This window comes from Herpailurus yagouaroundi, unplaced genomic scaffold (genome assembly GCF_014898765.1).
Source record: "Herpailurus yagouaroundi ecotype Mexico unplaced genomic scaffold, PumYag 255, whole genome shotgun sequence".
In the NCBI taxonomy this organism is placed as follows: domain Eukaryota; kingdom Metazoa; phylum Chordata; class Mammalia; order Carnivora; family Felidae; genus Herpailurus; species Herpailurus yagouaroundi.
In genome coordinates, this window is record NW_024412472.1 from 407144 (window position 1) to 418953 (window position 11810).

The 11810-nt window shown below is 46.9% G+C and overlaps 1 protein-coding gene across 5 annotated transcripts in view; it reads left to right on the forward strand.

Annotated features, from left to right (window-relative positions):
- FHIP1B (FHF complex subunit HOOK interacting protein 1B) overlaps positions 1-11810 on the forward strand; it is a 30651-nt gene that overhangs the window by 12173 nt on the left and 6668 nt on the right. Inside the window, exons 5-12 of one of the 5 annotated variants that reach the window (XM_040461401.1) lie at positions 157-243; positions 434-601; positions 4144-4223; positions 4488-4693; positions 5077-5856; positions 8319-8497; positions 8655-8817; positions 11246-11434. In XM_040461401.1, the coding sequence (XP_040317335.1) occupies positions 157-243; positions 434-601; positions 4144-4223; positions 4488-4693; positions 5077-5856; positions 8319-8497; positions 8655-8817; positions 11246-11434 (1852 nt within the window). Of the gene's footprint in view, positions 1-156; positions 244-433; positions 602-4143; positions 4224-4487; positions 4694-5076; positions 5857-8318; positions 8521-8654; positions 8818-11245; positions 11780-11810 lie in introns of those variants that run through there. The other 4 variants (XM_040461398.1, XM_040461403.1, XM_040461400.1 and 1 more) reach the window with 4 other exon arrangements.

Sequence of the window (11810 nt, forward strand, 5' to 3'; positions counted from 1 at the left end):
TGGTCATTCTGGGCAAATGGGGTGGGAAGGGGGCACATTCCCTGGAGTTCTGCTGTTCTGCCATCTTGGGGGTGGGGTGCCTGCTTGTACCATTCTATTCCCTTCCAGACAGTGGCCACCTCACATTCTTCCTCCTTCTCTGTTGTACCCCTACAGGTGGCTCACCCTTTGGTGCAGAAGCAGCTAGTTGATTATATCCATAATGGGTTCTTGGTGCCTGTCATGGGCCCTGCCCTGCATAAGGTGAGAGTTATGGGTGGCAAGGCTGAGGGGTGGTGACCCCAGTGCCAGGACCAATGTGGGAAGTAGTGGGCTGGGTACTCTTCCCCTTTTCCCTATCTTCTCCTGGTTCCTCCTTAGAGCTCGGGGAAAATAACTTAGTACATGTACAGGGAAGCCCTAAATTTCCAAACTTTCCCTCCCCTTCGTCCAGACCTCTGTGGAGGAGATGATCGCCAGTACCGCCTATCTGGAGCTTTTCCTACGGAGTATCTCAGAGCCTGCTTTGCTCCGTACCTTCCTGCGATTCCTGCTGTTACACCGGCATGACACCCACACCATCCTTGACACCCTCGTTGCCCGTATTGGCAGCAACTCCCGGGTATGGCCCCTACCTCTGTCCTGGCTTACCTGGGTGAGCCATCTTCTCTCTCTGAACTTTGTTCTGGGAGGGTGTGCCTGCCCTTCTTTGGCCTTTGTCTCCAGCAGTCACTTCAAAGTTAGGTGGCATTTACTGTCCAGTATTAAACTTTTGACCACTTTGGGAGTAGCTCCCTTGCTTTTGTAATATATGAATCTAGAACACATTACTTTTTCTGGATAACTGGCTCCTCATCATGACTAGGGGTTTTGCCATTGTGCTGTACTTGCGATGTAGCATTGGCCTGGGGTTCTCTTCAGCTGTGTATTGTACTGTGGCCTGCTGTGGGTGACTGAGATCACTTCCCCAGGTTTTGTGTTTGCTTTGATAGGTGATCCAGCTGCTACTGGTATGCTTAGCTTTTTTCCCCTTTGGATTTGCCACATTTGAAGTGCTGTAATTTGGGGCACCCATCTCCCCACCTACCTACTTAAACATTCCTTCCTCCTGAACATTTTTACTGAATGTTTTACTTACTGTTTTCTCCTACTAAGGATAAGTGGTAAACAAGGTAGGCATAGTTGCTGGTGTCATGGAGCTTCCTTACTTTATACAAACCCATTAATAAAATAATTGAAAGTTGTGGTCACTGTTATGAAAAAACCAAACAGCTGTTTAGAAAATAATAAGGTGGTCAGAAACCTTTCTGAGGAGGTGACATTGAGCTAAGACCTAAAGGTCATGAGGGAGTTCACCTATTGAAGAACAAGTGGAAGAAGAGTCTGAGCAGAGGGTGCAGCATGCACAGTACATGAGATGGGGATGAGTGAGTGTATTTGAGGAAATAAAAGACCAGTAAGACTGGAGGTGTAGTGAGCAAGGGGGAGAAGGGAATGAGGTGAAAGAGAGGTAGGTAAGATTCAGTCATGCATGACCTTGTAGACCATGGTAAGCAGTTTGGATTTTAATCAGTAGAAATATGTATGAAAGAGGAGTAAGTAGTTTCCAGTAATAAAGACCCAGAGTCTTTCTAGGGGAATAAAGCATTCATTTAGTCATGAACTTTATGCCATTTATTTAGCTTTGGAACCATTTTTTTGTTTCCTTCTTATAACAGATTGAAGTTCCCTAGGTCCTTGTATTTAAAATAGAAGTTCTCAGATTACTAAAGGTTCTGGAAAACTGTTGAAAATCATTCAGATACATTGAGATACCTGGTAGTAGGCCTCTTGGTAGGTGAGGTTTTGGGATAGCTGTTTTGTGTAGGTGAGGTTTTTGAATACTAAGGGTATGGATGAAGTATTCTACACTGACTTTGATTAGACCAGTGTTTCTGAACCAGGTGCCACTTTGAAAATGGCAACAGCTACAACAGTTTCTAGGCTCCCTGCCTTAGATTTCTTGGATTATAATATACAGGGCATGTGTATTTTTACAATATTCCAAAAAGTACTTATGATACATGCCTGGGTTAATTAGGAATTATTGTCTAAAATCAATAGGAAATAGATGTCAAAGCTTTAATTTTACAAAGATACCAATTTCGCATTATGCTAAAGTTAGACCATGGTCTTTTATCTATTCAGCCTGATGGAATGTCCTCTTCGTGTTTTGAGACAGTTAATTTCCTTCTTGAGGTTGATTTTTTTTTTCTTTTTTTCCTATGTTGGGCTATCTCCATATTCCTTTCGTCTTAATCTTATCCTCACTTCTTTGACTCTCTCTCATTGTCTTTAGTCTTCAGCATTTAATTTTATTAGTCTTGCATTTGGTCCTCTCGTCTCAGGAGACTTCATGTTTTTGGGGTATTTCTTCTTGTTTCCTGCTTCTTGGAGGACAAGATTGTTTCTGATTTCAGGATGCCGGGGCTTTCCTTTCTACTGTTTGGCCTTTTTTAGTCTTGATTCTGCTGCCCTGACTTTGAACTTCTTTAAGCTTTTCTTTTGTGGCTTCAAGTGAATCATGCTGGCTAGTCAGTCTCTGTGCCTGTTTTAGTTTCCCATTGCTGTCATAACAAATCACCACAAACATAGTGGCTTAAAACACACAAATTTATTATCTTACAGTTCTGTAGGTCATACGTCTGAGACACAGATCTCACTAGGCTAAAATCAAAATGTTTTCAGGGCTGTGTTCCTTTCTGGAGTCTCTAGGAGTGGATCTGTTTCCTTGCTCAGTAGGGTTGCTGGTAGAATTTATTTCATTGCAGTTCCAGGACTGAGATTCCCATTTTCTTGCTGGCTGTCAGCTGAGGACCATTCCCAGATTCTAGAGGCCAACCAAATTCCTTGGTTTGTAGCCCCCTTCTTTCATCCTCAGAGCCATCAATGGTGAATCAAGTCCCTCTCAAGCTTCAGATATCTTTTTGACCCAGCTGGTGAAGGTCCTGCGCTTTTAAGGACTCAAGTGATTTGATTGTGCCTTCCTGGATAATCCATGCTACTTTCCCCACCTCAACTTTCATAACCGTAATCATATCTGCAAAGTACCTTTTGTCATGTAGGGTAAAATACTTACAGGTTATGGGGATTAGGACCTGGACATCTTTGGGGGACCATTTTTCTACCTACCTCACAACCTTTCAGTGAGTGTGAATGTTTTCATTGCTAGTTAAAATGGTTATTTAGGGTAAATCTGAACATCCTTGCAAATATCCAAATATGTGAACTGATATCTCATCTCTTTCCCACTGCAGTTGGCTTTTAATCTTCCCACATTTATTTAGTAAATGATGAGCATCTAGACTATGCAGTGTGCCCTGGCCTAAGACCCAATAGTCATCTTCAGGGAGCTCTAGGTATACTTGCCATAAGGGAAGTAGAGAGAAAGTGCTGTGGGGATTCAAAGGAGTGAGGGAGTGCTTACTTGTGTCTGTTGTCTTCCACTCTCTTCGCCTAGCCAGAGAAGAACCACGCTTCTTATTTTCTAAAACAAATGGTTTCCTCTATTCTGGACCCACCTATTTTTTCCTTTTCCTGTCAGCTGTGCTTGAGCTTTTCTTTCTTCTACCTTCTTAGAGATACATCAGTGTTGGAGAGGTGACTCAGACTCCATGTTCACAGCCCCGCCCACTTCCCAGCTGGGATTCTTCCAGGTTCCCTCTGGTTTCTTGTTGGTAGGCATTTAGTTACTGTGCAGCCGCAGTCTCTGCTGACAGGCATTCACTTAGTTATCATATTGTTGTTGTCTCCTGTTAGTCATTCCCTCAGTCCCAGTATTTCCTAGGGTCTTTCTTCATGGGTATTCATTCCATTAAGTACTACTACTGGAATCTCTGCTGACAGGGGTATGTAACCAGAGAGTCTGCTGACATGTGTATGGTCTGTAGAAATATAGAACGTGACACATGGTTCATTCCTATCTGTGAATAGTGAGGTCTTGCCTACAAAGATCATGTGATCATTTATTTAATATGCAAATGATCATTCTGTGCCAGGCCCTATGCACATGCTACTCTAGGAGTGGTTGGTTGGGCCTGGGGCTGGGGGGTTCCCATTTGGTAAACATCTTGGTGGGTAGAGAGCTCTTATGGTGACTCCCTCCCTCCTCCCCCACCCCCCCAGCTCTGCATGGTCTCTCTGAGTCTCTTCAGGACCCTACTGAACCTCAGCTGTGAGGATGTCCTGCTGCAGCTGGTTCTCAGGTACCTGTGGGGGCAGGGCTGAGGGATGGCTGATCCTGAACTCTCAAGGCCTTGTGCATTGCTGGGGCGATGGGTTGTATTGGGGTTGCTCATGTGGAGCATGGCTTAGCCATGTAGTTCCATTGGCCTGGCTTAGCCATGTGTTTCTATTGGCCTGATGTTCTTGGAGCCTGTCTTGGCCATGTAGTTCCATTGGCCTGATGTTCTCCCAAGCCCTGTCCTTCCTTTCTGATCTATCCTGTGCTCCTTTTTCTGCTTTCCCAGGTATCTCGTCCCGTGTAACCATGTGATGCTGAGCCAGAAGCCAGCTGTACGTGATGTGGACCTATATGGACGAGCTGCAGACAAGTTTCTCTCCCTTATCCCACGCTGTTGTCGGCATCGTGCCCCTAGCCCACCCCGTCCAGAGCATGCCTCATGGGCACGAGGTGGGCCTAGCAGAGAGGCAGGGAGAAGGGAGGACACAACGGGTATGGCCTGGGTTCTGGGGAGCCTAGCAAGAAGGTGGGGTTTGGGTGCGGGGAGGGAGATGGCCATGAGTGGCATTTTCATCTTTGGGGAGGTTGATGCCTTAAATCCACCAAAGAAATTTAGCTTCTGAGCAAAGCTGTTCCTCTTCTTCATTCCAGTCATGTATTGTTTCTATTTTCCATTGTTTCTTTGGTATTGGGGGTGGTGAGAGGGGGTGGTGGATGCAGAAAAGCTTAATTTGGAGGGTGGAGAATCAGCTGCCTAAATAGGTCACATTTCTTTGCTGCTTCACTGCCTTCTCTCTTAGTCTCCCTAGGTGCCTTATTCCTCCTCCTGGCCCTCTGTCTCTTTGATTCCTCTTATGTTTTTTTTCCCTCTGTAGGCCCTGGAAGCCCAAGTGTTGACTCCTCTTCTGTGGTGACAGTGCCCCGGCCCTCCACACCGTCTCGTCTGGCCCTCTTCCTGCGACAGCAGAGTCTGGGTGGCTCGGAATCCCCAGCTCCAGCCCCTCGCTCACCAGGGCTTGCTGCATCCCCAGCCTCCAGCCCTGGCCGACGGCCCAGCTCTGTGGAGGAGCCTGGTGAGCTGGAAGACAATTACCTGGAGTATCTGCGTGAGGCGCGCCGTGGTGTGGACCGGTGTGTCCGAGCCTGCCGTACCTGGTCTGCCCCCTATGATGGCGAGCGGCCCCCTCCTGAGCCTAGTCCTGTTGGCTCCCGGACTAAGAAACGCAGCCTACTGCCTGAGGAGGACAGGGACAATGTGGGGGAAGGGGAGGAGGAAGAGCTGGGGAGTGGAGGGCTTTCTGGGGGTATAGGGGAGGGCCCTGGCCACCTGCCCCCTCCCCAGCTCAATGGGGTGCCAGGACCATGGCCTGAGGGGGCCAAGAAGGTTCGTCGGGTGCCCCAGGAGGGGCCTGGGGAACTGCCAGAGAGCACCTCCGAGGGCATGGCAGGACTAGAGGGCTTTGGGCAGGAGCTCCGGGAACTGGAGGTGGCATTAAGCAATGGGGGGGCTGGCTCAGAACCCCCGCTAGAGCCTCCACTACCTCTTGAGGAGGAGGAGGCCTATGAGAGCTTCACCTGTCCCCCTGAGCCCCCTGGCCCCTTCCTCAGCAGCCCATTGCGGACGCTCAACCAGCTGCCAAGCCAGCCCTTCACTGGTAAGCTACTTAGCCTAGGCCTTCCCCTTTGCGTACTCTTTGCATGTATTCAACATGTTTGTGCTGATTTCTGAGACTTCTTTTCCATGTCATTTCCATGTACTTGCCTAGCTCCTCATCCATTTTGCTTGGATCCCTTCCAGATACATGTCATACTTGGGTCTCTGTGTCTGTCTATATGTCTTCCATGCTTGTGCTGGTTTGAGTATTAATTTATGTCTGAGCCTTGTATGTTCTATGTGCATGTTCCTCCTCTTCCCTAGTCTGGCCATTTCCTGAGATTGTGATCAGGATGTGTTTGGTGTTTCCTGGTAAATCACAGCAATATATCTGAACAATACATATGGAGGACATATGTGGTGTTCTGTATGTGAGGCATCTGTAAGCCATGCTGTTCCATGCTGTTCCCACCCGTATATTTGTCTGGGTGTTGGGTCTCCTATCAACTTTTCTGTGACCTAGGATCATCTCTTCTGGAGTTCTTCCCCCTACTCTGCCCTGGCCTCCTTTCTTCTCCTAGTCTCTTTAGAGAAGGACTCAATTTCAGGTTTTTGCTGTTTTCTGTCCTTGTACCTTGTTGGTTGCTATAATTACCCAGTAAGACTTTCTTACAGACTCATCATTAGTAGTAAGGACTGAAGCAGATAGAGTGAAATGCCTCTTTGAGGGCAAATGAGAAAAGTGTAGCTCTGATCTCCCCAACTGAGCTCTTTTGGTCTTTCTAAAGACCCTGGAGTTAGACCTGACCTGAGTCACTGGGCTAACTCCTCTTTGTTTTTATTTGAGATCCAGCTTTACCATCCCAGCTCTTATCTGGTTCTTATCCTTACTCCCCACCTCACTCTAGGGGGAAAACAAACAAACAAAATACACCACCTCTGAGAAGCAGTGTCTAGACACACCTTGAGTTAGTGTCCCTTCATATCATTGACGCGTGTAAACCACTTACTGTGATGCTGGTACCTTGGGAGAACTCAGCACGTGGTAGCTTTTTACTAGGATTGTCATCTTTTGGCTGCAAGGCAGATATAAGTTGACCAAGGTATACGCCCATCTTCTGGTTGTTTGTAGTCAAGTTATTGTGCCTTGAGCAGTACATGTCCTAACTGGGCCTGGGATATGCTGCCATCCTGCTTGCATAGCATCAAGGCTTCTGCTCTAGAGTCACGACAACTCCGTCTTGCAGACTACAGAAAATGTGTTTCCATTTATTTAAGCTTTGCTTCTTCCTGCTCAGTACCATTAGAAGGTGGTATGCAGGTTTTACCACATTCTTGAAACATTAGTTGAAGCTGTGTCCCTTTTCTTCTTTGTAAACTCTTCTGAGCTTTTTGAATTTTCTCATGTAAGAAAGTCCCAGGAAATGAGAGAAACAGAAGGACAGAGTTATGGGGTGTCTTAGGACCCTGTTAAGCTAGAGTTGTATGGAGCTAAGGCCAGTCACGTGCATTTGGAGTGGAGAATGTTCTAGGATCTTTTTTGGAATTCATTGCCTCTTTCCCTTTGTTGCTCTCCTGTCTCAGTTCATGGTGCAGTTCTTAGGTTTAATCCCTTTCCCTTACAGATCACTGGTCAGACAGACTGATGGCTCTAGAGTCCTCCTGCTGGTGATCTGGCTCAGTTGAGGCCACTTCTCCCAGTAGATCATTCTAATCCCTTCTGTTATCCTCTCACCCAGCAAAGAGTCTGTTCTGAGTCAGTTTTCTCTGGCTCTGAACTAAACTTTTTTCTATAAATTCTCTTCTACCTTCTTGGTTCCCAGTTCCTGAACACAGCTGATTTCTTCTTTGGGGCTCCCAGAGATTTCTCCCCTATCTTTTAAGTTGGCTTTCGTAGTTACCTTTGTCTTTGTTACAGTTCATTCTTGCTTTCTTTCTGATCCAGGTGTAGTGTTATCCTCTGTCTTGTGTGTAACCTGATTCTTCTTTTGGTCCTAATCACTTTCTTGCTTGTTCTTTCTTCTGTTATGTCTCTTGGGTGAAACTTTTTAAAATACTGAGAGACATTATGTAGTTTATAGTTATTACTGAAAACTTATAATTTGCTACATCTTGGGCTAACTGCTTTATAGGAATATTTCTTTGATCTTTTTAATAACCCTGTGAGGTGGGTATATTTTATTTTGTTAAGTAGGACACTATGCTTAGAGAATTTTGATTCATCCAGCAGCTTAACTAGTAAAGGGTAAAGCTGGAATTTGAAACCAGGTCTGTCTGACTCCAGAGCCTATGATCTGGCTCTTCATCCTGAGTGTAAAGCTGGCGTGTGGACTTTTGGGTCCACATGGTATCTACCATTTCATCTCTTCCAGAGTAGGTGATCACAGGATACTTAAATATAACCCAGACACTGACATACAAATGATTTTCATCTAGTGGCGGGGGGGGTCTCTTGGTTTTGGGAGGAATGCGTGTGATGTGCATTGTGTTCAGGCCTTGTATCCTTGTGCCCAACCTCCCCAGGCCCCTTCATGGCTGTGCTCTTTGCCAAACTCGAGAACATGCTGCAGAACTCCGTCTATGTCAACTTCCTGCTGACGGGGCTGGTGGCCCAGCTGGCCTGTCACCCCCAGCCCCTGCTCCGCTCTTTCCTGCTCAACACCAACATGGTCTTCCAGCCCAGTGTCAAGTCCCTGCTGCAGGTGTGCGATGCATGCATGCATGGGTGCGTCCAGGCTCCATGGTGGGCCAGGCCCGCAGCTGGAGTGACCCTGGGGGGGCTGGGAACAGACCCAGTGGGATTAGAAAGGACCATCAGTGTAGAGCCACACAGAAATGTCATGAAGTTGTGCTTCATAGGTGCTGGGTTCTGTGAAGAATAAAATTGAGAGCTTTGCGGCCTCCCAGGAGGACTTCCCAGCACTGCTATCCAAAGCCAAGAAGTACCTCATTGCCCGTGGCAAGTTGGACTGGGCCGAGGGCCCTGCAGCAGGACCTACCCCCCGCCGCTCCGATCCCCTAGGTGAGGCCTACCCCACCACTCCAGTCCTCTTCCTGTCTTCCCTAGATAGCTAATTAGCCCAGGTTAATTGAACTCTTATTAAGGGTGAAACCTTGTGCCATGAACTGAGGAGTTGTAGAAAATTGAGTCTTGATGTTTGTCCTGTGGCTTCTGGTCACAGGATAAAATACAGTTGTGTCCTCTAAGAGCCAAATCAGCAGCACTAGCAAAAACTGCTGAAGTAGTAAGACAGGCAAGGGGACAGAGTAGTCTCTAGGTTGAGGTATTGTTACAGCTTGGGAACAGGAATGGCATTTGACATGGTTCTTGAGATAGATAAGACTTGGGTAGCCAAAGGAGTGGGATGGCTTTTTTCTTTTGTCCAGGCAACAGCACGAACTATTTTGTTGGAACAGGGGATTTGGAAGGTGGTGAAACAGTTGGCAATAAGGCTGGAAAGATGTGGCCAGAGTTCAGATTAGGTTCTCAGATTAGGAGTTGGACTGGGTAGAAGTTGTGATCTTTTGGGCAGTGAGAACCCACTGGAGGTTTTTAGATATGAGAGTGGAGAGATAAGCATATTAGTTCATGTGCTAAGTGAATTGGAGCCAGGAGAAAATAGAGTCAGGAGGCTTCTGCTGAAATGCATCTGTGACCTGCAAGGCTTGAATTAGAATAGTGGGAACAGGAAGGAAGAATTTGATAATGTGGAAATGAAAAGGAAGTCTTGGCAGAGTTTGGTGAATGGTTGTGAGGCACAAGGAGGAAGGAAGAGTTAAATGTGACTGTGCAGTTTTAAATCTAGATCTTCCATCTGCAAGTGTCTGAGCATTTGCTGTATGTACTAGCCATTGTCTTTGGTACAGGCTACTCAGGGAGGTATAAGATGAGACCTCTGCTTTTAAAGAGCTGACAGTCAGTCTGGAGAGTGACTAGAGAAATGTCATAACTGGGAAAGCAAGGTCCCAAAGGTGGTGGAATAGTGGGATCCATTGCACCAGGAAAGGATTAACTTTGGGCAGGAAAAGATTTTTTTTCCTCCTTTTGAGGCAAATGAGGATAGATCAAAGGAGGAAGTGATATGTACCCATGGAGTTGTGAGGTGTGGAGGGAAAAGTCAGGAAATTGAAGTCCTTTATTTGCTAATCAAAGTAGGAAGGAAAATAATATGCTAAGAGCAAGAGAGCAGGGGTGAGATGGAGGTATGAGAGATGTGGGTTGGGAAGACAGTACCAGAACGGTTATTATAGTTCCTTAGCATGATTTCCTCATGTGAAGATGTCTTATTTCCATAGTGCTAGTATTGTGTTCACTGTAGAATAAATAAGAGTCTAAGCCCTTGAGCTCACAGATTACTGTATGAGATAGAAGACCTATATATAAACTAGAAACAAGTTATTACAGTACAGTATGATAAAGGCAGTGAAATGGGAAGTCAGTAGAGGGCAAATCAGAGGTTTTTCAGAGGGGTGGGGATAATAAGATTAGGCCAAGGATGATGAAAACAGTGGGGAGAGCAAAATTAAGACCTAGAAGGCTACAAAAGCAAGAAAGAAGCCTGGAGGGTTCCAGGAAGAGCAGATCTGTGTGGGCACAAAAGCAGGAGTGGGTGTAAAGAGTTTGGAGAAGGGATTAGAGGGGGCATGTGAGCCTGGTTGTGAAGGGTTCTGAATGCCGTATTTAGTTGGCCTGTACAGCGTACCTCTGTAGCCAGTATTAGAGATAGAGTGTGGGAACTGTAACATGATCTAGAGACTAGATCCCTAGAGTCTAGGCCCTAGAGATGGGACAAAGATCCAGAGACAGGAATCTAGGAAGAAAATTAGGAGAGACAGCAGTGTTTTAAATGGTTCCTTTGAGTCTAAAGTGAGGTGAAGTTTGTCTGGCCATGTGAAGTTGCCTAAACTGACATGACGGGGGAGTAGGCTTTGGTGGATCTAGGAGAGAGACTGGTGGTTGGCGAAGTGATGGCACAGGAGATCAGATTCTGGAGGGATAGTGGAATATGATGGAAGTGGTAAAGCCCCTGGACTGTGATTGGATATACGCCCTGTAGGTGTTGAAGGAGTAGAGGCTGTGGGTCCTGTGTTATAGATAGTTCAGGAGCATAAGATAAGCCTGTGTTATGGACTGAAGAGAAATAGCTTAGTGATGGTAGAATAGCGATTGGAAAGGGAGGAGGAGTTAGAGAGTCCCTCAGGGTGAGAGGGCATGGAGAAGGGGTCTTGGTTGGGAATGAAGCAGTTGTGTTGACTGACCGAGAAGACTAAGGGTGATGGTTGGCTTGGTGGGGAGGCTGGATGGAGGGAAAAATGCTGGGCAGGCAGCATTTTGGTTTTAGAGTCCTAGTCCAGATTACTGTGAACCCAGGGAGGGGGGCATCTCTCAGACCGAGAGAGCATGCCTTACCCCAGCACCTTCACGATCCCTGATACCCATTTATTCCCAGTGAAGAGCCGGAGGCCATCCTTGGGGGAGTTGCTCCTGCGGCATGCACACAGTCCAACCAGGGCCCGGCAGGCGGCACAGTTGGTTCTTCAGCCTGGGAGAGACGGCGCAGGACTTGGCCTAGGTGGGGGCTCCCCTGGGGCTTCAACTCCGGTTCTACCCCCTCGGGGTGGGGCCCCTGAGCGCCAAGGTGAGGCTCTGCGAGTCAAGAATGCTGTCTACTGTGCAGTCATTTTCCCTGAATTTCTCAAGGAGTTGGCTGCCATTTCCCAGGCCCATGCTGTCACCTCGCCTTTCTTGTTGGATACTTCAGAGGAGGGATCTGGTCCTCCTGTCTCAGGCTTCGGGCCCCTCAATCCTTAACTTTCTTCCATGGACAATCAGGGCCTCCAGTGGCCTGGGCTGGGGCCGGGGTATAGGCTCCTTTTTATGTTTGGAGGCAGTGGTAAGAGGACTTTTTAATTTATTTCTGATGAATGTTTTATGGAGAACTTGTTGCAATATGTATAAAAGGGAAATCTCTATTCTCTGCTCATTCTTCTTTCCCACCCTTTTTCTCGGGGGCT